The sequence below is a fragment of the Neovison vison genome, chromosome 2 (assembly GCF_020171115.1).
Source record: "Neovison vison isolate M4711 chromosome 2, ASM_NN_V1, whole genome shotgun sequence".
NCBI lineage: Eukaryota > Metazoa > Chordata > Mammalia > Carnivora > Mustelidae > Neogale > Neogale vison.
In genome coordinates this window covers 226514589-226539978 of record NC_058092.1, presented here as the reverse complement: position 1 = coordinate 226539978, position 25390 = coordinate 226514589, and the positions used below count along the sequence as shown (strand labels likewise).

The following is a 25390-nucleotide window of genomic DNA, read 5'->3' as shown; positions in this document are numbered from 1 at the left end:
GCTTTGAATAAAATAACTGCCAGCTGCCTTCTGACCCATATTCTAGAAAGTGTGAGACTGTATGATTCCAGGAGGGCTTTCTCCAGAGCCCGGGGCCCTCCTTGGTGTGCTGGAGGCACATTGGATTCCCAGACGGCCGAAGCCGATGCTTGTGTAGCTGAGGTCCAGCGATGGCCCATTTGCTTTGCAGGCCACCAAAGATGGGGTCTGCCCTTAGAGCCTTTGGCTCATTGTAACTAGAAAGAGATCACCGGCCTTCCGTCCTCTGATAGTTTTCAGGGTTTGGGGGCATCTCCCCCTTCATGCTGCTCAGTTCTAGGCCCAGGAAGTCCCAAATGAAAGAGGCCCAGGACCCAGAGAGCCCTGCCTTTCCCAGAGGCACCCATACACTTTCTTTGCCCCTCCACTACGTTGGGGACCCAGGCTGGGGCCCAGCACCCCATCACCCCTGGGTGTAAGCCCTGCAGGGGAATTTCCCAGACAAACAGACTCTGAGTGTCCCTTCCTGGAGGGCGTCAGTCAGCGCAAGGTGTGTGAGTGTCCTCACAGTGGTCCCGTCTCTGTCTTCCAGGCAGGCCTGGCCTCCCCGGAGAACGCGGAGCAGCTCATCATCGCCCTGGAGCCCGAGGCCGCCTCCATCTACTGCCGGAAGCTGCGGCTGCACCAGATGATCGAGCTGAGCAGCAAGGCCGCGGTCAACGGGTACAGCTCCGGCGACACAGTGGGAGCTGGGTTTGCACAGGGTACCTCTGCTCTCTCTCTCCCCTCCCGGCTCGCTCCCTTCCCGCCCCTGCATGGTTCTCTGGCCCTGATTACCGAAAGGCCCTTAGCACGGTAACGAAGGATGAAGATGCTCCCGGACAGGTCAGCTCTAAGCACCTCTGTCTGGCCCCCTGACCCGGCCTCCTCGGGACACCCTCGGAAGCTCCGCGGTAGTTCCCCGGGGTCCTCACCTGCGCCTCGGGCAGGGGGAGGGTGCTTGTCTCTAAGCACCTGGGGGTGGCCGCAGAGAGCAGCTCTTGGCCTTACATGTCACTAGGCTCTTAATTTTTCTTGTTTATTAACGGATTCTTAATTGAATCCCACTTGCCCGTTATTAATTCCTCCATTAAGACTGTTGATTTACTGCTGACTCACTCATTAGGGCCGCGTCGTGTATGAAGAGCTCATTCTGGGTCTTAGCCATGAACCCGGCAGAGGGGAAAACACAGCAACACAGCTGATCAGAGCCGAGTCTTCCTGACCTGGCTGATGCGCATTTAGCTGCGAGAGGGGCACCGCCTGGGGGGCTGGGATGGGAACTTCTATTTAATACTTACCTGTGTGCAAGCCGGTCGCAGCGTTGGTCGGCAGATCAGACACCCTAGGTCAGGGACAGAGCCACCAGCATGAGCGGGCACAGGCACTGGGGGAGTGCTGTGGGTGCTGTTGCCGAAAGCCGCCCATCCCACGCCCACCCCACGCCCACCCCGCGCCCATCCCATGCCCCCGCCCCCCATCCTGGAAGGCCCAGAGGAGGCGAGGGGGAGAGCGTTAGGGAGAACTGCCGCCCCTGCTCCCCCCAACCCCCCAGCCTGGGTCCAAGTTTTCCTTGGTCCCCACACCTGAGGCCCTCTGCTCCGCCCATGGCGTGGGGCCCTGGCTCCCCCTTCGCAAGGCCCTGCAACCTCTCCTCCAGAATTCTCCTCTTCCTCTCCACGCGGTCACTCTGGTGCCCCCGGCTGCGGAGGAGTGTGTGTGTGTGTGTGTGTGTGTGTGTGTGTGTGTGTGTGTGTGTAAATTCTAGCACCTCCCACCGGACTCTCCTGCAGCCAATGGGAGCCGCTGCCCTTCCACTGAGGGCGTGATTTGCCTTTTTTATTTCTGGCCATGCTTGGCCTCCCCCAAAGCAGGCAGAGGCTAGCCTTCCGGCCAACTAAATCAAAGGTATTAACATTTTAAATACTCATGATGGCATTTATTTACATTTTAATCGGAAAAGAGATCCAGGACTGACTGGGCTTTCCTGCCTGCACGTGAGCTGATACTGGTTTTCTCTCTCTCTCTCTCTCTCTCTCTCTCTCTCACACACACACACACACACACTCACACTCACGTTGGAATTAGCTAATTGTAGCGCAGCTCTTCTTCATTCGTCCCAAGTGTAACACTCACATTTGAAGGGGAAACTGTTTTCGAAAGTTAGCCTTCCCCAAGAGCTCAGTGTGGGGGTTCCTTTCCTTTAACTTTATTATTATTATTATTAAAGATTTTATTTATTTATTGGATAGACAGAGATCACAAGTAGGCAGAGAGGCAGGCAGAGAGAGAGAGGAGGAAGCAGGCTCCCTGCTGAGCAGAGAGCCCGATGCGGGGCTCGATCCCAGGACCCTGGGATCATAACCTGAGCCGAAGGCAGAGGCTTTAACCCACTGAGCCACCCAGGCGCCCCTCCTTCCTTTAACTTATCCCATCCACCCGCACACTGCTCCACGTCTGTGTCCTGTGCCTTGTGGAATTTGCCCTGGTCTTGTGCTCAGAAGGTCTCTTGGGTTTTTGAAGTGCTTGAACTGCTGGCCGCCACCCCTCGGAGGGGCAGAGCAGTAGGGGTTCGGCTCAGCCTTGTCTTGTAGTTACACCCGTCTCCCGGAAGGAGGGGGAGCTGCCTGGGGAGGCCTGGGAGAGCCCCTAACCAGAAGTCCCCTGGATGGTATTGGGGCCCCAAGTGCCCCCTCCTCGCCGTTCTCTGCCCTCTGCTGCTTCACCATGAAGGACGCCCAGTGGACACTACTGAGGGGACTGGGGCTGGCCCTCTGCCCCCAGCCCCACGGAGTTGCTCTCCACATTACTTTGCACCAGAAGGATTTCATAAGATTAGTAAAGGATCTGTGTTGTTTTGTTTTTTATAATCACGGGCTTAATTTGCCAGAAAACGTGATTTTTGATTGTTTTGTTTTGAGAGGTCAGAATACCGTTTATTAGTCTGGCTTGGCCATTTTTTAGTGAAAGACATCTAGATTATTTTAGCAAACCAAATGCTCGCTGTGAGGTCTGCAGTAGAAGTTCATCCGGAGCCAGTGCTGGGAACGGGAGAGAAGCCCTAAATTTGAGGATCCCTCCCAGGCCGGCAGAGACGCGAACCAGGACGACCTCACCACTGGACATTAGGGCCCGAAGGACTTCAGAGCTGACTGGCTCTCGGCATCCCAATCCCCAGAGAAGACGCAGTTTTGCAAACACGGTGCTCCTTGCTAGAAGAGGCTAGAGGGTCAAGGGTCCTTAATTGGATAACCAGCCACAGACGGATTTGTAGAACAGTTCAAAGTCAGCAGCACCAGTTTAGGGACTAGAAAAATTGGTGGTGGGGGCGGGGGCAAGATTGTGGGATGGGGTTGCAGAGCAGTGGACAGAGCCTTTATCTGTAAAATTGGGGGGTGCTCTCAATTGTTCATTGTAGTGAACCTTTGTTGGGTCCTGGCTCTCAGACTTGCTGATTTGCCTTCCTTATCACCTACTGTGTGTGCCTGGCGTCGCACAGTGCTGAGATGAAATCAGAGAATCAGGCCCTGCTCTGCCTGTGAGGAACTTAGGTCAAGTGTTTTTTTTTTTTTTTAAGATTTTATTTATTTATTTATTTGACGGTCAGAGATCACATGTAGGCAGAGAGGCAGGCAGAGAGAGAGATGGAGAAGCAGGCTCCCTGCTGAGCAGAGAGCCCGATGCGGGGCTCGATCCCAGGACCCGGAGATCATGACCAGAGCAGAAGGCAGAGGCTTTAACCCACTGAGCCACCCAGGCGCCCCTCAAGTGTTATTATCCCCATTTTATGGATGTGGAAACCGAGCCCCGCTTAATCAAATTAATCACTTAATCAAATTAAGTGATTTGTCCCAACTGGGCACCTTAGCTGTGCCCCGATGATCTCCAGATACCCTCTCAGAGCACCTTGCTCATCTCTTAGCATTCGTATTCTGCTTTTTTCACTATAAATTGTTAAATCTCAAAGGCATGACGGTGCACGGTCCCAGGGTGGACTTGGAGCCGCGAGGCAGGGTGGTGGGAACTGTAAACCCCTTAACCTCGTCTGACCAAGTTTTCTCCTCTAAACAGAAGGACGATGATTTGTGCCCTGTCTGCCTGCCAGGGCTGAGGTGGCCTGTGACAGATGCAGTCACCCCACGCAAAGCGTCACAGCCACTAAGTGGCCTGAGCCACAGCCCTGTGGTTCCCTAGAGTTAGGAAAAAGGCCGCCAGGGCTTTGCTGGGTTCAGAGGGGCCGTCCTCTGGCTGAAGCGCCACCTTGCGGCTGAAGAGCAAACTGCCTGCGCCGGGGTCGGGAAATGGCTCCAGTCCCCTTTATCCAGGATCCAGAGATTAGGAAAACATACCCGACATTCCTTGCATCAGACAGAGGTCCTTGAGGTGAAGCTGTTTAACCAAGTGCACTGCTAGCTACTTGGCAGACAAGTTCCTCCCTGGGACAGCAAAGCCAGGAATCTGGTCGAATTATTAACCCCTTCCCCTCAAACAGTGTCCGGGGAGGAAGGGCTTCTTTTCCAAGGCAGCTGCCATGCAATGGATAGAGGGAGGCTGGTGGAAATGGTCTGGCTTTGTGTTACCCGATGTCATATTTATGTAACCATTTTGGTCAAGTATTGCTAAATGTTCTGTCCTTAAACCTTGTCATGCTGTTGCCTCCACTGACGGCTGATGACTGCCTGCTTTTTCACGCTTTCTTACCCGTCCTTTTCTTTTTGTCGGCCATTAGCTAAGGAACACATACGGCGTAATCGGCAGAGTCGGACCTTTTTGGTGGAGAATGTCATAGGAGAAATCTGGTCGGAGCTAGAGGAAGGTAGTGTCCTTGAATGTCCTTTGCTCTTTGCTGGATTTGTTCTGTGTGGTGCCAGCAGAAATGAATTCCTGTTGGTTCCTTTGGCACCCGGGGAAAATGTTTGGAAGCAGGTGGTTTTAAAGACCACCTGCCCAAGGAGAGCTCTTTTGGAGCTATAATTCTGCATGTTGTAAAACCATACAGACTCTTTAGAAGCGAAGTGGGAATTGGAACTGTCCAGCTCCGGATTAAGTCTTGTGTTAAACAGGAGGTCATTTTACGGCGTTATAACCTTGGCAGGGAGTTGTCTGCTTGTACATGCCAGGGATGCAGCGGCATGTGGCAGGAATGCTTCTGTCTTAAAGATCCCCTCATCCAGGTTCTTTATCAACCCTGGTAGCCGGCACTCCTGGGCAGACACCACTGCATCCTCTTCAGTCACAGGCAACTTTGCTGTGCAGCTACCGCGCAAAACCGTCGCGCTCCTGAGAAGTGTTGATGGGTGTTGGGCTGGGGATACCAAGATGGGGCTGACAAGCGGTCTGTGTAAAGGATGGCTGTCTTTGTCCCAGGCGACAAGTATGTGGTCGTGGACAGTGGCGGGGGCACCGTAGACCTGACCGTCCATCAGATACGGTTACCGGAGGGACACCTGAAAGAACTGTATAAAGCAACAGGTGAGCCCCGGCATGGCTGACTTTCTCATTCCCGACAATTCTCTCATGTCAGATTTCTCTCGGTACTTCCTTCTCTTGGTTTGCTCCCGGCACGTGGGGTTCTAGGCCCGAGAGGGTTCCTGTGTGGAACTGAGGAGCAAAACGCAGTTAAATGTTCTCTAAAACACAAACCACCATAACTTGGGTTTTGGCATAAAAGTCCTAGACACGGGAGTTTTTTTTCTGAAAGTTCTAGAAGGATCTGATGGTCCCCTGATTGTCACCTGTGATTTCAAGCTATAATTAAGCTTTCTAGGGAGGTCTCGGGATACCTGATCTTGGATCAAAGTTGCCAAAGCAAGTCACTGGCTCTCTCCCTCAGTGGAGGGGTGGGAGGATGAGTCATTAACAGATCCGGGGATCTAGGTGGGCCTACTGATTTTCCGGCCTTGTCCTTAGATTTCTTGGGCGGTAATACTGTGATGCTCCTACTTAGTTGTATGTATCCATTTTATTTAACATGAAGTGGTATTATGGGGCTCCCGACTGGCTCGGTCGGTAGAGCATGTGACTCTCCAGCTTGGGGTTCAACCCATGTTGGGTATAGAGATGACTTAAAAATAAAATCTTTAAAAATAAAATAAGATGTAATGGCTTTTGAACAGCTTGTTGACAGGTAATTCTGTAGGAAAAAGTTTCTCCACCTGGTAGGAGAAGAACCCAAGGGTTTTAAACCAGAAGTAAAAATCCAGAGCTGCAGTCTGTTGGCGAACTGGGTCTACGTCGCACTACTTGGAGTTTCCGAGAAGAACACAGGGTACGCAGTTGCCCAGAGTTTGGATTCAGTCTGGTAGTTTCTAACATGGGGGGCTCTCCTTTTGTTCCTGACCCAGGTGGACCCTATGGATCCTTAGGAGTAGATTATGAATTTGAAAAACTTCTGTGTAAAATATTCGGAGAGGATTTTATCGAACAATTCAAAATCAAGCGTCCGGCGGCCTGGGTTGACCTAATGATTGCATTTGAGTCTCGTAAAAGGGCAGCTGCCCCAGACCGAACTAACCCACTAAACATCACCCTGCCCTTCTCCTTCATCGACTACTACAAGAAGTTCCGAGGGCACAGCGTGGAGCACGCCTTGAGGAAGAGCAAGTGAGTTGGACTCACCAATGGCTTAAGCCATTCTAGAGGGTGGGTGGTGTTGATGGGAGGGAAGAAGCGGGATGAGGGGGTGTAGACTCTGCCTTCCAGTCCTACAGAGAAGCTGTTTGACCTAGGGCAAGTGACTCAACTTCTCTGTTCTTAAGTTTTGCCTCTGGAAAACGGAGATGATGGTTCCACTTATTACCTCAAAGGGTTGTCATGAGGATGAAGTGAATTCATACCGTAGGCACTTAGCACAATGCCTGGGACCTGGAAAGTACTGTGTGTATGTGTTAGCTTTTATTAGGTACTAATAATTAAGTTTTGTGAAAGCAGGGAATTTTGTGGGTTTGGGTCCCTGCTGTATCCCCAGTATCTGCACCAGAATCTGAACCAGACATAGCAGGTTCTCCGTAAATTTTTGTTGAACGAATCCCGTGGGATTCCGGGTTTCCTGTTACTCTGAGTCCCTTGGCTGCAGGCAAGTGTTTGTCGTTCAGCTTGTTGCAAAATGAACATTTGGAAGCTGTTTTAAAGCTGAATTACAAAATTAATAGACAAAAATTGTAAGTTTCTCAAAGTCTTTTTAGAGTGAAAAATTTCAAACATTTCTTGTGCAAAATGAACCTTCATGATTCAGCTTCAACAGCTGTCAGTTTCCAGCCAACCTAAATCCTTGTGTATGCATTTTAAAGCAAATCTGATCATCATCTAACCCATAAATATGTCGGAACGTATCTCTAAGGGAGGTAATGTTAAAATCATAGCCCTGACACTATTATCATGATCACACTTAAAACAAGCCATTCTTCTATATCCTCAAATACCCAGTTAACATTAAAATTTCTCCCATTGTCTTCTAATTTTCTTCAGTTTGCATTAATATCCAAAAGATGGCTATACATAGCAATTCTTTGATATGCCCTTCACCCCCTTTAATATGGAGGTTCCCCCTCTTGTTTTTTCCTGATAGTTTATTAGGTGATAAAGTTGATTGTCCCATAGCATTTCCTCCAGTCTGGGGTTTTTGCTCAGTGCATACCCACGTAACATGTTTGGCCTCCTGGTATTTTTTTTTTTTAATTTTTATTATTATTATTATTTTTTTTAACAAATTGGCAGATTGAGCTGGAGATCTGGTCAGACTCAAGTTTGCTCAGTGGTTTTGCTTGCCCGCACTTTCACATAGGAAAGACAGGATATAGGCTTGCTTCTTTCCTTTCATTTATAAATTTTTTGTTAAAAAATACTGGGTTGATTTCCTAGCATTCTCCTGAGTGACCAATGCATTTTCTTTCGTATGTGGGGACACAAGGGGAGTAGCGTTAAGATTTCATGGATTTAGGCATAGTTGATGTATGTGAAACTATGGCGGTTTTATCCTGATTGATAGTCAGAATGCCCCATCTTGGCCAGTAGGAGCCCTTCAAGTTGGCTTCTGTGTCCCGTTGATTCAATGTGTCGGTCTTCTGGTCTTCTGGTTGGACTTCCGGTTAGAAAAGACGCTCCTGGCTCATCTTGTATATTCCGCATCCCAGACCAGCAATCGGCCATTTCTGTAAGAAGCCTGGGTTCTGTTTAAAGGAAACAAAGCAGATATGATTTTAGGTCTTCTTGCCCTTGGAGCAGGGTCCTGGCCAGACTCATACTAGGCTCATGTTCTCTCTGTCCACCAGCCACCCCCACAGAGGGGAATTCTCCAAGTCGAATCTCAAGTCTGCTCCCACAGTGCTAGGGCCTGTCAGCTCTCCTTCGGGGAAGACTGGCCACAACCAGCCACTGGCTGCGGCCGAGGCCACAGGAAGGCTGCCTGGTCAGGGAGCCCGGCTGCATCTCAACTGTGATGCTAGGAAGCAGCTGATGCATGCTTTGCTTTACGGACAGAGACCCCATTCTCTTGGCCTCTTTGAACTTGAGAAAGGGCTGGTACGTGCTGTAACAAACAGTCTCTGGCATTCCTTTAGTGCCAGAGAGTTTCCAAAGTGTTTTCACAGACGTGGCATTGAACTTCATCTTCACAACAACCCCTGTGAGGGGGGTAAGACAAGTTGTATTATCCTTGATTTCCAGACCAGAGACTAGGGCTCAGAGAAAAGGTAACCCAACTTGCCCCAAAAGTCCCATAACCTCTGGCTGGCGGAGGCCGTCCTGGAGCCCAGCGATCCTGACTCCCAGTCCAGTGCTCTTTCTGTTCCATGGCATTGCTTTGGATGTTCTGTGCCTTTGACGGAGAAGGGGGCATCCCCGTAGGCTTGGGCTCATCACTATCATGGGACAGGTGCCTGCGGGGCTGAAGGGGACGCACCTGAGCCCCCAGGCTCGTGGCCTCATGCAGCACAGTAGATGCACCCCGTGAGCCTTTAATGGACTCGAATCGAACTATTGCTCGATTAAAACATGTGATCATTCAAATGAGAAAGACCCCTTTCATTCTTTCCCTATCTTTTGCACTGGACTTTGGCTTCCACCACCCCAAGGGAAGGTTGGCCACGGCACGAAGCAGAGAGACACGGAAGAGGCTGAGTCTTAGCTTTTGTGCACCTAAGGGTCCAGGTTCTGGCAGTTGAGGATATTTCCGGGGACTTTGGAGCCTTTCTGCTCCCTCTAGTGTGACAGCTCTTCTGACAGGGCCCATCTCTGTGCGCCTAGACTGGGTATCATTCACGTACTCACTGCTTATTTCTGTCTGTGCCACACCCCCGCAGTGTGGATTTTGTGAAGTGGTCCTCACAAGGGATGCTGAGGATGAGTCCAGATGCCATGAATGCTCTTTTTAAGCCAACCATTGACAGCATCATTGAACATCTCCGTAAGTATCAGCCAGTGCTCGGCCACTCAGTGGGGCAGAGCCAGGAAGGGGGACGGACTTTCTTAGCATCACTTGCTAGTGTGTGTGAAGTCAGGTTGGCAGGGGGTCTGGGACTGGGAGGCACAGGTTGGGGCCTGGGCAGGAGCAGACGGGGCCTGGGTCTGTGTGTGGGAGCCTGGATACAGGCTTTCCAGATGCTTCTCCGCAGGTACTATAAAGCAGCCCAGAGCCTGTCTTCACCTTGGCCTTGAGTTTGACTTCAAAAGTCAGGGTGCTGGGAGCTCAGCAGCATTATTCTCCTGGAGTGACAGGGCCTAGGGTATGGATTGTCTTTGCTTGGTCGGGATGCCTTAGGATCTGTAATCTTTGCTGGGGAGGAGGACCAGTCATGTGGGCCATGGAAAGGTCTCCCGCAAGGGGGCAAACATTCTGGCCGTGTGGTTACTGTTCTACCTCCATGGCCCTCTCTTGGGGACATGCAGGAGACTCACTGGGGGACCTTTTTTAATATCCCAGCCCCTCCTCCACTTCCTACCCCATGCCTACCAAATCAGAACCCCTTTGAAAACCAAAGGACAGTTTTTAGAACACCCTTCCATGACTGCCTTCAGAGGACCCCAGGCGGGGAGAATGTTGGGAGTCTTCATCGATGCCTATAAAAACCGTCACCATCTCATCATAAAAATGAGTTTCTACTTATCAGCAGCTTTGATCGTTATTCCTGAGCGTCGTGGTGTGCAAACCCCAGACCAGCTCTACAAAGCTTCGGCCCCACCAGCTCAGCCATATCTGTCCCCCGGGGGGCCCAAGGGGGTTGGTCTATTTCCACCCCATTCTTGGGGCCACCAGTCCCCCTAGCCAGCTGGCTTTGGGTGCCAGAACATTGTCCCTTCCTCTTCGTTCTCAGGGGACCTGTTTCAGAAGCCAGAGGTGTCCACGGTCAAGTTCCTCTTCCTGGTGGGAGGCTTTGCCGAGGCGCCCCTCCTGCAGCAGGCGGTGCAGGCCGCCTTCGGCGACAAGTGCCGCATCATCATCCCCCAGGACGTGGGCCTCACCATCCTCAAGGGCGCCGTCCTCTTTGGCCTGGACCCCGCCGTCATCAAGGTGCGCCGGTCGCCACTCACCTACGGGGTGGGCGTGCTGAACCGCTACGTGGAGGGCAAGCACCCGCCCGAGAAGCTGCTGGTGAAGGACGGCACTCGCTGGTGCACCGACGTCTTCGATAAGTTCATCTCCGCCGACCAGTCGGTGGCCCTGGGGGAGCTGGTCAAGCGGAGCTACACCCCGGCCAAGCCCTCGCAGCTGGTCATCGTCATCAACATCTATAGCTCCGAGCACGACGACGTGAGCTTCATCACCGACCCGGGGGTGAAGAAGTGCGGCACCCTCCGCCTGGATCTCACGGGGACCAGCGGCGCCGCCGTGCCCGCCCGGAGGGAGATCCAGACCCTCATGCAGTTCGGGGACACAGAGATCAAGGCCACGGCCGTGGATATAGCCACCTCGAAGAGCGTCAAGGTTGGGATTGACTTCTTAAATTACTAACAGGTCCGCCCCACCCCGCTGCCTGCCCTCCCTGGGACTCCGTTCCCCTGCATCCGCTGACCTCAACCCTGACTGTTCTTTCTCTGTCCTTGACCCTCAGCATTGCCCACCTGAATTTCAGCAGGGAAGATGGGAACCACGAGGGCTAAAAAATGATTAGGGATTTTTGAGGGCACACTGGAGTCAGAAAAAGCTGTCGGAAATGGAGCTTGAGGTTTGGGAATAAGAATTCTGAGGATCCTGGAGGAGCAGCTGGTTTCCACACGTACCCAGTGGTGAAACAGCCGCCCGACGCAGGGGTTCGGCCCGTTTCTGTAGCAGTCACTCAGCTTGCTTTGAACGGATCTCTGTTAGGGTGCCCTCGTCTATTTGAGACTTTCTACGTTTTTTGGATGGCAGTCAGTATAAAATGCTGTCCATCTGCAGTTCATTTCTTTTTGTCCTCCCGTGATGGAAAGCGAGGATTTAGTGGGAGCTGGGAGCCTGCTCACCCGGCGGCAGAGGCCTGCCCACGCTGGGCACTATTTTAGATTCTCATAATTTCCATTCTGAATAGGTTCAGGGAGGAGTTCAATATCGCCTGAGCTCATCTACGAGGATTCGAGTGAGTGGGAGAGTTGACGCCTTCCCTTTTCGGCAGGGGAACGCTTGCTTGGAGGGAAAAGGTATTTAGGTGCTGCTGATTTATCCCAGATCATCTGCTGTGGCATCGTTCCCCGATGCTGGATCCTGATTTCTGAATCCATAAGTAATTCAAGACATCCTGGGAGGCTTCTGTGTGGGGGAGAAATGGGCGTGCAGTTTGCCTTGTTCCCATCCCCCAGCCCAGGAATCTGCAACAGCCCCTCACCTTGACAAGGGTCCATATTTTAAATTACGTCCCCCCTCACCCTCATCTCCCAAGGAGTTTTAGCCCTACAGTACCACATTTCAAAAAGAATACACTGGTGATACATGGGTAGAGAGTCTGTACTATGAAAGGTCCATCTAAAATCTTCATTTTTTTAAAGCTTAACTAAAAGGAATTCATAGTCTATACATGATAAATTCAGCCAGGTCTTTCCAAAGCTGATCTGTGGGCCCCCCTCGTGAGAACTGCCTGAGTGCCTCTTAAAAGCAGGTTTCTGGATCCTATTCCTTTTACAAATTGAAGTCAAGTCTTGGGGAGCTGGGCGGGGGGGCAGGATTTGCATGTTTAGTAGACACCACAGAGGACCGTGGGTCCATGGGAATCTGAGAACGCCTAACTTGAGGTTTTGTTGGAAGCCGAAGCGGACACCAGCGCCTGCAGTCTCCCCCCTTGGGGAGAGGATTTCCAAGTGAAGAGCGGGGGATCCGTGCCCTGCCCTTTGTGAGTGGGGTTGGGGCTCCACGTGGCTTGGGGGTGGTTCTTTTCACCCTCACGCCTGGGCCTGTGAAGGAGGAAGGTTGGAAGGGACCCTAAGAACGAGCTGGGGAACCAGCTGGTGTGTCTGCGGGAGCTCACTCCGCGATTTGAAATCCCTGGAGGCATGCATAATGAAGGGAGGGAGGATACCTAAGGCGCTGGCTTGGAAGGCAAGCTGGATTCGCAAATCCATTACCATGGCCGGTAAGCAGATTCCAAATAGCATTTCCAGTTTCATTTGAACTTGCCTTTCCACACCGCCTGCTGCAGAATTCCCTGCTAGAATGTGAAACATGAACAAGCCACTGACCTAGAGGATGCTAGTCCCGTCCTTTCACTCCGTAGCGGGGATTGCACGTCTGGGCACACAGGTGTGTTTGCTGGGGTTCTCTTGCTGCCTGCTCTGCTTCAAAAGCTAAATGTTCTGGGTCTTTCTTTAGTGTTGCCAGCCATACTCTGGCAAATAAGACTTCTCAAGTTAGTTATAAGTAATATAATTTTATGTACATATGATATTAGAATATTGTACAGAATCTTTATTTCTACAATGTGCTTTTCTTGTTAAAAAAAAAAAAAGGGAGAAATGCTCTTTGAATTTTGTTGATGACATTGCTGCCTTTCTTTTCCCATGGCTTCATTTTTTTAATTGCACTTACTTACCGATTTGCACCTGATACTAAGCTTATGGACTATGTATGCGGGACCGAGCCAGAGTCAGAGGTGCCGAGGCTCCGAATACTCTGGAAAAAGAAAAGGGGGACACCAGCGGGATCAACAGCTTCGTCAGACCTTGCTTCCCTCACATCCTTCCCAAAGGCTCACAGTTTATATTGAAAGGAGCATAATCATGTATTGATTTTCCCCTCCAGTCTTTGAAAGCTGAGCATGCTGGTCCTATGCGCCACGTGACTGTGCAGGACAATATATGAAAACTCTGTGCATCCCTGCAGAGGGGTCAACTTCTTCTCATGGGGCAGAGCAGTTGCTCTGACGGTCCGGTGTGGTCTCCATGTGCAGGGCCGTCAGTCCAACAGGGTTCGAGGACGGGATGGAGAGGTGCACAAATCCAGACGTTCCACTCAATTAAGTGTACGTATAAGTAATTTAGTGAAGTCTTTTTTTTTTTTTGGCTAATGTAAGACCTTTCCCACCTTGCACTGAGGATATCTCTTTGTCTAATTTCTCTTTAGCGAGTTGGTTGAATTCTGCACATGGCAAGCAGGTGTTGGAGGGGGTGATAACTTCACTGCACTTTGTTCTGGCCCCAGAAATGCAGCCCCGATAGTCAGTCTTCTTAAAGGGACTCCCGAAATCCATCCCTCCTCTTCTTCCTGCCCACGGAAATATTCTAGAATGAGAACACTGGATAAATACACGCGGACGCATTTTCTGATCTTAGAAAGTTCCTAAAAGGCCTGTGGTCTTGACCATTTCTCAGCAGTCCTTGACATATTATCTGAGGTTCGTGTTTTCGCAGCAGAACTTTGGAAGGATTGCCTTTCTAAATGCCCTCTGTACACAGCAGGCAGTAGTAAATGCTGAATGCCAGACAAGTCACAGACAAGATAGGAAAGAGAAGACGACACACAGGCACTCGCCCAGAGTCGGAGATTGAGTCCAGATTGAGTCTGGACTAAGCTTGAGTCCAGATTGCAGAGCCTGCCCGCCCCCTAGGATGTTATTTAGATCAAGTTTAGCTTTTAGAGTCTAGGTCTGGTTAATTGCCAGGGTGGCAAAGAGTCGCATGCGTCCATATAAACAGGAGTGCACTATTAGTCGAAGATCGAATTTCACATTGTAGAGTTGAAGTAGCTGTAAGCTGCGTATTTATGCTGAGAAATGACTAAGTGGATGACTCGTATAAAAGTTGTCCACTATGTCACACCTCTCATCTGCTTGGAACATGGAACTTTATTCTAAAATATCAGCCATTGGGGTCTTGTTCACTGCAAGATGAATTCACTCTCCACGGAACTTTGCAACTGTTCATGACGTGACGAGATTGTACTGCAAGCTCTGTCTTCACAGATGTCTAATAAAGCAAAACTCTGGATCTCGTGTGGCCCCCAGTTTTTTTTTTTTTTTCTGCATATGAATTCGTGAATGGAATCATGGATGTATCATCTCTGACTTCCCCCTCCTCCCCGTCTCACTCAGATGGAGACTGATTTTCAGGTCTTTTCTTAAATGTTGCAAGCTTTTAAAATTAACTTTCATTCCAACAAGACTGGGTCCTTTGCTGGGAACCAAGGCTTCATCCATGTTCATGAGCCCCTTTCCCCTCTGAGCTACAGAAAGTGGGCTAGGCAGACAGAAGGCAGAGGAGCTGGTGACCAAGGGTACCACACCCAAATGCAGATGGTTGAAAACAAAGCAGATGGGGCTTAGCCCTCCCATCCTAGCAGGCATGCCAGACAGGCTGTCAACTAGAGCCTTGAGTTTACTCCAGGCTCTGTGTCTGGGTCATCCTCCAGAGCTGGCTTTAGAAGCTCCCAGAGAGTCTGTGGTGGAGTCCTGAGGACACCAACGGGGGTTCAAATGGTTCCTTCCTAAGTGGGCAGCTCCCCCAGCCTTCATCTGAGGTTCAACTCCCAGGAAGTAGGTGTGGGGCATGGTGGGGGGGGCAGGGAAACAAACATCTGTTGGAAGGTAGTGCTCTTGGGCGATCAGGGGTCAGTTGTAGGCACAGGGCCCCCCTGGTACTAGCTGTCTGGAAAGGCCCTCATTCTCGCTGTCTGGGTCGCAGGTGGGCATCCTGGCTTCAATCCAGTGAGATGAAAGCTCAGGCACCTTTTAGCTCCCCCAAAATGCGGATGATCAGAAAGCAGGATGGCTCCACTTCCCTGGCCCCGCCCTCTTCATTTTGGTGCATTGCCCCTTTTCTGTCCCCCTCCCTGTTCCTCCCCTCTGAAGACAGAGGATTTAGGGGGAGGAGTGTGATGGGAAGTCCCCACCCACACAGGCCTCTCCTTCCCTCCCAGGCTGCTTGCTGCCCCCTTACAACCCCTCTCCGCTGCTCTGACTCCCGAGAGGAAGGCGGGGTGCCAACCCTCTTACCTCCCGCCCCGTGCCAGGCCGCGCTAGTGTTGGTCAACAGCAGAAAAGGCAGCTGTGACCTAGATCCTCTCCCGTAGCTCTCCCTCCAGTTCCAAAACCCAGAGGGGCCCAGCGCGGGGAGACCAGGTACCAAGAATCAGATAGGAGAACAACTTCAGAGGCCAAGTATCTGTTGGGAAACCCCTGAACTTCACGCCCGGGGGCTGATGCTGAGCTGGGAGCGCGGCGGGGTGGGGCGGGGGAAGGGCCCCCTATCCACTCTGGTTGACCCAAGCCCCAGGCCGGCGGGTGGGGGTGGGGTGGGGGGAGCTCGCGTCCTGTTTGGGCGGGCTCGCGAGGGCGAGGGGTAGCAGGGAGGGTCCGGCCCCTCCTTTCCCCTTCCTCCCCCTCCCCCGGGGTGGGGTGGGGCTGGTGAGCGCACAAAGGCCAGGAGCGCGGGCGGACAGTGTCGGCCTGGAGGGCAGGAGGCCTGGCTGGCAGCGATCTGGGCTCGTCCAGGTGAGGACGCGGGAGTGCGGCTGCCCCGGGACAGGAGGCAGGAGGGGGCCGGGAGCTGTGACGGAGCTTACCGACCCCTCAGGGCCCCCACCCCCAGCACACGTCCTGTCCACGCTCTTCCTCTCCGATTCCACCTCCTCCAGGGAGCTGCCCGGGCTGCCACCCACCCTCACTGGACTCAGCCCCCTCGCCAGGGCCACGCCTTCGGATAACATAGCCCTGCCCTCAGAATATGGATGTCCTGCGTCTGTTCATAGGTCCTTGGATGGGAGAGCCCTCAAATAAGTTGCTTAGCCTCCCCGTGCCTTTTCCCCCTCATCTATAAGTGGGAGACAGAATCGGGAACTAATCCTAGGGCAGCGAGGGTTTTACAGGAGTGCAGGCCCCTGTCAGCGGTGTCCTAGCAAGTGTCCTGTAAGTGTCTGAGCGTGTTTAAAATTCCCACCACTGCTGACCAAACACAGACCGTCCCCCTCCCCTCCACCCCTGAGACCACCCATTCTGGCTGCGAAGACCCCACTTCGGAGAGGTAAATCGGCTGGGAGACCTGGCATTGGACAGCATCAGTGGAAGCCCAGGGGCAGGACCTGGCCCTTTGCTGGGACCAGAAGCCATCCTGGAACGGGGAGGTGGCTACTGCCCCATAAACCGATGCCAGGTGGTCACCCCCCCACACTCTGCTCACCCATCTTGGACTCCACGCCAGCTATTAGGGACCTCTGAGCACTTCCAGCCAGAGTTTATTCTAATTCTTTCTTGTGGGGCTGCCCAGTGTCCTGTAGGATGTTTAACAGCATCCTTGGCCTCTTAAGTCACTAGGTACTAGTAGCGCCCCATCCCCCAATTGTGATAGCCCCAAATGTCTCTGGACACTGCCCACTGTCCTGAGGGGCGTGGTGGCGGGGAGGGGCAGCAGACATCCCCATTGCTTGCGACCTTTTCCCCCCGGAGGGAGAAAGGCTCTGGGAGCGGGAGTTTTCATCTCTTCCCTCTTCTGAGGTTCAGGGGTTCACAGGGGGGGCTTCTGGGTCCCGCTCATCTTTATGTTCCTAACCGCATCGCCATTGTTGGCCACAGTGTGTGTATGGTTCCCCATGGCTGGCCGGCCCGCTGGCTGGAGGGTTGGCTGGATAGAGGAGGTCCCAGGAAGGGAGACGCTTGTGGATGGTGATCAGACCATATGTATGTAAACTCATGTAATAGGGGCACGCCTGTTGTTTTCATAACTGACACCAACTGCCCCTGCCGGTTCTGCGTTAAGAGGACGGCGCTGCCTCTCTGTCCCAGCGCCCCCGGGCAGGGTCATTCTGCTCCCAAGGGCTCCGGCCACACACACAGTGAGTTCCGAGGCAGGGACACTGGATGAGATCATCTCATTCCCTCTTCCCTTCATTAACAGCGAGTGGGATCATGGAGTCTTCCAGGACCTTCATGAGACATCTGCCAATCACACCAGGCTACAGTGGTAAGTAGAGATGTGCCACGTGGATGCGCCTGGCAGGGGAGCCACGGTCCTGCTTGCCGTCCCTGCCCTGGTCCACTGTCTGTGTCCTTCTGACTGGCTGGGCCAGTACGGGCACTTTAGCTTTTTAAGATACTTGTTGAAAACCTCCCTTGCTGAAGATGGCTGATAAGTGAGTTCAAACTAATGGAGAGATCGAACTCAGGCCAGGTCTTGCAGGGTGTGGCTGGGCCTGTGGGAAACACTTAATGGGTATCAGTGCCTTCGGGCCAAGATAAGGGATAGATGCAATGGATAAGGTCCTTTTTCCCAAGGTGAGCTTTCTCAGGTTTTGCACTAGGACTGTTCTTAGGGTCCCATTCCTTCCTGGGTCCCCTAGAGGGAGAATGATCCGAATGATTTGTCTGGAATGGCTCTGGTTCTAGCACTGACAGTCCTCAGTCCCAGGAAACCCCTAAGTCCTTGACAAACAGGGATAGTCGGTCACTACCTAAAGGCTCTTGTCCTCAGGCTTCTGGGTTACTGAGAACTTACTTTCTGCAGTAAGTAAAAATGTCTATTAAATGGGTGTATTAGTTTCTTAGGCCTGCCGTTTAATACAAAAGATGGTTATCCTCTCCCAGGGCTGGAGGCAAGCAGTCTGAAATCAGGTGTCGCTAGGGCCATGCTCTCTCCGAAGCCTCTAGAGGAGGGTCCTTCCTTGTCTCTTCCCGTTTCTCATGGCCTCGACTGTTCTGTGACTTACGGCAGCATGGCCCCAGTCTCTGCCCCCGCCACCCCCTGGTCTTCCCACAGCTCTTCTCGTGCCTTCTGCCCTGCACCTCTGTGTCTCTTCCTCAGATCCCCCTCTCTCTCCTCTTACATAACAGAGTATTTTCAACAAGTGTCCTAAAAAGCACAAGTGCCTGTCCTGGCCCAGCCAGCTGGCCACACTAGATAGGGGACCGAGACAGAGTCAGCTGGATTTAGGGCCCTTCCCCAGACAAGGATAATCTCATTCCCAAATCCTTAAAGACCCTATTTCCAGATAAGGTCACCTTCATGGGACCCATCGGTTAGGACTGGGACATATCTATTCAGGAGACACAATTTCAGCCCTCTACACAGGGTAATGATAGGTATCTCCTAAGATTGTCCTGTCCCTTAGTAAGATTCTGGGAAGATAGCTTGAATTCCTCTGTGTGTACATATATACAATTACGTAAAATCTATCCCGGCACCAGGACCCCTCGGTTTCTACGATCTCCCCCAACAACACTAGGGTATCTTTTAATTGCCCCAGGGTTGAGGAGCCTCTCCGGTGGGTAGAGGGCTTCGGAACAGCCTCATAATCAGATTTTTCCAGAAGTGGCTTCTCGCAGGATGTGGGAGGCAGGGTTGCTACTCTTGACTCTGAAATCAAGTTTTCTTGCGGGACACGGGCGAAATGTGGGGCTTCAGTAATGAGTGAGAGGTATTTATTTATTTATTTATTTGCCCATTGAAAACCAAGTTCTTAACCAGTTTTTCTTTTGTGCTTTGAAAAACTAGTTTTATTGTGACAATGGTGTAGGCCCTGGGATTCAGCCTCCAGTTTAAATAAATACTTGTGTTTTACCCATACTAATTGTAGTGATTATATGTTATTTTGTGGGAAGTGGTAAAAAATTGTTCTAGGGGCTGGGCCCCACAGATAATGAATTTACCTTTTTTTGTGTAATAGGTCTCAGCTTTTAATAAGCCCCGCAATCTCCTGATGGTCCGACAAAAAAAGAAAAAGGATCCCAAATTGCATTTGGGAAGTGTCAAGGAAAATAAGCTTTCTCTCTAAAAAAGATGAATAATTTCAATTACTCCTCAGACTATCATTTTGGCCCATTAAATGCTTTCCCCATTTGTGGTTCAGACTGACATCAGGGGCTTTGCTATCAAAGAATATTACTGTCATCGTCTTTGTTGAAATGGGCCTTCCCTCCCCAGCTCCAAGGTCATTTTTTGTCTGTGTGTGGCCTTGGGAGGGCCCAGTGCGGTGCAGACAACAGCACTGCTTGTATTAATGGCCTTTGGGGAAAGGCCGTGCTGTCCGCCCAGGGAGGAAATGCCACAGAGCGGGCTGGGACTCTCAACCTACAGATGCTTCCGACGGCCTCGCTGAAGGCTCCTATTCTTTGGCTCTTGCAGGCTTCGTGCCCTACCTCAGCTGCCAGCAGGCCACCAGCAAGGACAGCATGGCCCACTGTCTGAAGATCTTCCAGGAGATCACACAGCGCTATAAAAACCAGATGGAGGAATTTCGCTGCTCAGTAGCCACTGCCCGGAGGCTGAAGCCCGTCTGCTCCGAGGAGACCGTCCTGCGGGCGCTGCACCAGTATTACCAGCAATATCACCCCCTGAGTCTGGGTACCAGCCCCCCGGAAACCAGTCCCCTTCTGCTGGGGCCCAAGTGCAGGGCCCAGCAGGCCCACTGGGCCGACCCAGGGAACAGGGAGTCCAACCCACTTCCAAATCCCCAGGCGGTGTGGTGCAAGACAGAAAGGCTTAGATTCATCCAGTGAGAAAGAAACATCTCCTGGGGGAGAGAGAGCGACCCGGTCCTGGTCAGGCCAGAGGGTGCTGTGAATGGAGACCCCCTTCCCCCTGCATGTGGCCACGATCGCTCAGACTGCACCTGCTCTCTCAGGATGGACGCTCTGGGGTTGCTTTCCCTGTGCTGGGCACCATTATTTCATGAGGTCAACATAATTATTCCCATTTTAGAGATGGGGAAAGTGAGGCTGCGGAGGTAATGGCCTTGTCTGAGTGAGGTCAGTCCTCAGCTGGAATCCAGCTGTGGCAGGCACTGGAGAACAACCTTGATAACAATGACAAAACCAACTTCTGACGTGATTCTATAAGGCTAATCACGATGATTTGTCCTGGACCATTCTTAAGGTCTAAAGGCCTATAAGAAAAGTAATGGACTCCAGAACTGTCTTTATTACTAGGACTATAGTTGTGGGACGGCTAACCACACATTTGTTGTGCTTGAAAGTTTTCCGAATCATAACAAAGAATATCTGCCCAAGAGTTTGAGATTTCGCCCAGCTCTGTGACTGTTTGCTGTGTGAACTATGGCACATGGCCTCCCCTCTCTGGGCTGTAGTTCCTTCCTCCAGCGCAGGGAAGGATGGATTAGATGCTTCCCATAGTGCCTTCTGGCTCTGATTCTGGAGCTCAGTGGCCTAATTCTATTCTGACCGCAACGGGAGGAGGCAGGCAGACAGGAAACTTTGATCCCACCAGTGGGAATTGGGCCAGGTCAGCCAGCCAGAGTCGTTCATGACTTGAAGGCAGATTCCTGGTGCTGAGTCTGATGTACTTTCTTCTGACCTGGATGCTTCTCCTGCTTCTTTTCTGTAAACTATCCAAGAGGCAATGTGTGAAGCTTTTTTATTAATCTGAATGAGGAGCAGGATCTGTTGAAGACAAAGAACCCGAGACTCAGGTGCAGGTTTGAAGCTTGGTCCTACCACCTCCTTACCGGGTGACCATGGCCAAGACTCTTTTAACCTCTGCAGGGCCTCCATGTCCTGTTCATAAGGTGGAGTCAATAACGGTGTCAGCCTGTCCCAGTGTGTGAGAGAAGGAGCTCCAAGGGTACTTGGAAAGCCCCTATCCAGGGGCCTGGCTCACAGAATCAACCGACCAGGGGTAGCCGCTCTGAAGGCGTCTAGAGGCCTAGGGGCTCACCGGGGTAACTGTAGGGGTGCAGGCTACCTGGGGAGCAGCCACTGGGTGGCTTCTCAAAGCCCTCAGGAAGGCTGCTATCTTCTTACAGAATGCAAAAACATCAAGAAACCCCTCTACGAGCCCCCGATCCCTGGCTGGGCTGGCTACCTCCCGAGAGCCAGGGTCACCGAATTAGGCTGCGCCACGCGGTACACTGTCATGGCCAGAAACTGCTACAGGGACTTCCTGGGCATCATGGAGCAGGCCAGGAGGGCACACCTGAAGCCATTTGAGGAGTGAGTCCGGCGTGGGGCTGGCTTGGGGCACAGCCACAGGTGACGAGGACCAGGGCCAGAGCTGGGGCTGGGCTGAGAGGGTGTTTGTAGCCCCCCCCAGTTCTACGGCTGCTTTTCTGTTTGGTTTGTTGTACAGAAGGGGCCGTTGGTAATAGCAAGGCCTTCACGGGAAGCAGAGACCCTCCACTCCCCGCCCCACCCGGCATTCTCCTGAAGCCTGCTTGCGGTCTTTGCTGGTTGCAGGGAGAGACCAGAAGTAAAAACCCACCGGGCCACCTGTCCTGGCAGCAACCTAAGTCCTGAGGAGGGGCATGGTAGGGCCCTGCAGAGGGGGGCTGTTTGGCCTCAGTTTTCGCTCCTGCAAAATGGAGATACGATAATCCTTTAAGTTTAGGATAAATCCCCGTCAGGATTAGAAAGAAAGCTGCTGTGCTCACACAGGGCAGATTGTATTTCTTTTCTTTATTATTCAAAAGAGGAGTAAGTCTATGACTTTTGTCCTTTAGAATGTATGGCAAGGGGTCCACCCAACCTCCTTCCGCCCCTTCTCCAAAAGTTTTGCAGCATGAAGGATCGCTGCCCAATTGTCTGGATTTTTCTGTCACAGGTAAGGGAGCGCTCTTTCTTTCTTTCCTGCTACTTTTATAAAGGGGATGAGATGTTTGCAGTAGCCTTCCTGCTTAGCGGCGCCCTGGGCCTGCAACTCGTCAGGATGGTTTCTCTTCCAGGTGGCAGCTGTCTTGCCCACGGGAGACCCCTGACCGAGGAACCCAGACCTCCAGTGACATGTGGCTGTGCCCAAGGGACAAATATGTCGTGCAGCGGGAAGATTTACCTCGAGCCACTGTTCTCAGCAAAGTATGCGGAAAGCTGAGGCAGCCAGCCTGCCGAGGAGAGGGGAACTTAGCAGGGGACTCAGAAACTCATCACTCTTGCGTGAGAACCAGCCCCTCCCCCACACCCAACAGGCCCTAGGAAAATTTCAAAACCTAAGAATCCTTTCAACTGCCACCGGCTCGCTGTCTGTTTGGCAACAGCATGTCATTAATGATAAAGACATTTCACTGCGGTGTCGGAATAAAGAAGCTACTTCTCGGCATGCAGAAGGTTTCTGTGGGGGCTGGGGGTTCCTAGGCTGTGTTGACCTTGAGAAGAGCCGGGGTGAGATTCATCTCTTCCTTACCTTGAGGTAACATTGTGCACCTGGATCAGGCTCTTATGGAAGCCCTGGCCCAGCGCACCAACCAACCAGCGGTCCCTGTCAGCCATCTTGGGTCCTGACCTGGTGGCCTGATGGTATGCCTACCCAACCCTGGTGTTTCAGAATCCCACTCCTCAGGGGACCCTGACTGGCGGACACAAGATGTATTTGTTTCACAGCCCTGCTGTAACGGTACCTCCCACTGGATTGCCAATAAGACAACAGAAGTGTATTACCTCATGGTACTGGAAGCCAGAAATCTAAATTCAAGGTGTTAATATGGAAACCTCAAGGGAGACTCCTTCCTTACCTCTTTCTTTCCGCCTCCTGGTGGTTTGCTGGAAATCCTCGGCCTTCCTCGGTACGTAACTACTATCTCTATCATTATGGTCCTGTGACGTCCCCTCTGTGTGTCTGTGTCTTCACATGGCTGTCGTCTTATAAGGATGCCAGTCACCCTGGATTAGGGCCCATCCTTTTCCAGGATGAGCGTGTCTAAGCTTAGCTCATTATACCTGCAATGAGCCCCTTTCCAAAGAAGTCCTAGGCTGAGGCATCCAGCGGCCCTCAGAAGACGTCAGGTGCAGCTCGTGGAGCAGCGAGACCATCGCAGACGTCCAAAGGCTCAGTAACGGGCAGAGCCAAAACAGTACAGCACTCGGCTCCTGGGAGACCTGCCCAGGGCAGAGAAATCAGATGCCAAATCTTTTACTCTAATGAGTACAAAGGACTTTGGTGAGAAAAAAGTCACCTCTCAACTGTTTTTTACGAACCTCCCAAATGTGACTTAGCATTCCCTTTACTTAACGCAACAAACCACAGGCATCCCGTTCCGTTGGCCTGAGCCACAGATCCGTCTGTATCATGACGTTTGCTGCGTACAGCGTCGCAAAATGTTAGTCTTGATCGTACTATAGAATGATGTGGTTATTAGAGCGACTGTATCGACATTCTAACATACGGCTATTCAATCTGTGCCTAAAGAAGCACATGGTTGGGGGGCACCTGAGTGGCTCAGTGGATTAAGCCTCTGCCTTTGGCTCGGGTCGTGATCTCAGGGTCCTGGGATTGAGCCCCGCATTGGGCTCTCTGCTCAGCCAGGAGCCTGCTTCCCTTCCTCTCTTTTTGCCTGCCTCTCTGCCTACTTGTGATCTCTGTCAAATAAATAAATAAAATCTTTTAAAAAAAAAAAAAAAGAAGCACGTGGTTGGTTCACAGAAGTGTCCTAATACTTGGATCCTATTTCAATGTAATTAGTTTCCCTTGTAGTGTCACGTATTTTGCTTTCTGCATTTAAACACGTTTATTGTGAGCGGAGGCCCGCATAGTTCACCCGCCAGCCAGAGGGGCCTGGCCCAGACACGATTTCTCATCCAGGGAAACAGCCAAAGATGGATGTCCAGGGTGATTGTCGTACAAAACAGAACAGCAGCCCAAACCCCACAGGATTTGGGATTACCGTCTCTCCCACTACCCAACAATGATGTGATAGAAGATTACTGTTACGGGCAGATATTTATAGATCATGAAAAACGGCCAAAAAACAGGCCATAAAACTGTACGAGAACAATAAACCCATGTACACATGCACACGCGCGCACACACACACACACACACACACACACTGATCCTATTTTTTCATTTTTAAAACAGTGGGGGGAGGGGGAAGGACACTAGCCCATAATGCTTGTGGTGATTATTTGGATGATGGTTTATCGTTAGTTATTTTTATTTTTTTGTTTGAGTGCCTTCCAATTTTCTACAGCCCACATGTATTGTTTTCACAATTAGGACAAAAATGTTATTTTAAAAAAAATCTTTATTTTAAAGATTTTAATTTTCTTGAGATTGTATGTTTACAGGAGAAAAGATACGTGTCAATAGAGGGTAGCTGGCATCTTGTTCAAAGGACTGGAACAAACCTCCGTGAATATAGTTAATATTTTTTACAACTTTGTTAAGACCCTGGAAGAATGACACCCCGCCCCTTGCCCCTGCCTCCATCCATGATGAAAGCAGGAGATAGATGCGTCCCCTGCCTGGGGTGGGCGGGCCAGCCTGTCACAGCTCTGGCCCCCCGGAAATGAGGGAGGTGGAAGCCGTTTCTGCCCAGCCCCGTCTCCCAAACCCACAGTTTGTAGATGACGGCTCTGGACTGAAGGTTCTTGAGCTCTTTGCCCGTGAAATTAAGGGGTGCCAGGATTGAAATGATTCCTTGCAAGGAGCCCTCATCCTGATCTTGGGATCCTATTGGGCATCAGTGTTTAAGTCACCGACTAAATCAGTGGGTATTGCCTTTGAAAACTGGCTTGAACTGTAAAACAAAAGCAAAAAACAGCAACCCAGGTCAGAGGTTAACAATTGAATAACGGCCATCATAGCATGTAATTCGGCTACAACTTCATGATTAAGAATGCCAAGTTCAGTGTGCAAATCTGCAAGTCCTTTTGTGGACGCCGTTCCTCACTGTAATTCTTTTCCTTAATCTTCCCCCTCGCTGCTGCTCCCTAGCATGTAATTTCAGGAGCATCGTGTGTCGGGGGAGGCAGAGAGGTGATTTCTGCAGAGCACGGTATCATTATTAGCACAAGCTGCATCCGTAATGAGCTCATTCCTGCCACTAAAAACAATTCCGTTACCTGATAAGACAAATGTCCCTGGGTCTGGAGACGTGAAGAAACCGAAGTGAGGGTTTGTGCGTTTGCTGATGACCACAGGGCCTTTTGTCGGGATCCTTTGGGTTCCCCAGCATTAAAGTGCTCTTCTGTGGTCGCTTCTTTATCTTCCTGTGCCAGAATCCTCTGGAGGTGAGCTGTTGGGAGGGCCTGTCCTGTTG

At 51.5% G+C, this 25390-nt stretch overlaps 2 protein-coding genes across 4 annotated transcripts in view; both read left to right on the top strand.

Moving 5' to 3' along the window:
- Positions 1-14406, top strand: part of HSPA12A (heat shock protein family A (Hsp70) member 12A) — a 149924-nt gene extending 135518 nt beyond the window's left edge. For all 3 annotated transcript variants that reach the window (XM_044240601.1, XM_044240599.1, XM_044240600.1), the window contains 6 exons: positions 572-743; positions 4748-4834; positions 5386-5490; positions 6363-6621; positions 9318-9421; positions 10329-14406. In XM_044240601.1, coding sequence (XP_044096536.1) covers positions 572-743; positions 4748-4834; positions 5386-5490; positions 6363-6621; positions 9318-9421; positions 10329-10966 — 1365 coding nt within the window. In that variant the 3' untranslated portion in view covers positions 10967-14406. The remainder of the gene's footprint in view (positions 1-571; positions 744-4747; positions 4835-5385; positions 5491-6362; positions 6622-9317; positions 9422-10328) is intronic.
- Positions 14407-17314: 2908 nt separating this feature from the next.
- On the top strand, positions 17315-23564 carry C2H10orf82 (chromosome 2 C10orf82 homolog). Its single transcript, XM_044236679.1, has 5 exons — positions 17315-17373; positions 19531-19749; positions 21167-21353; positions 21860-21960; positions 22082-23564. Exons 1-5 carry the CDS (start codon positions 17319-17321, stop codon positions 22225-22227), a joined length of 708 nt encoding a protein of 235 aa, XP_044092614.1. The 5' UTR covers positions 17315-17318; the 3' UTR covers positions 22228-23564.
- Positions 23565-25390: the final 1826 nt, after the last annotated feature.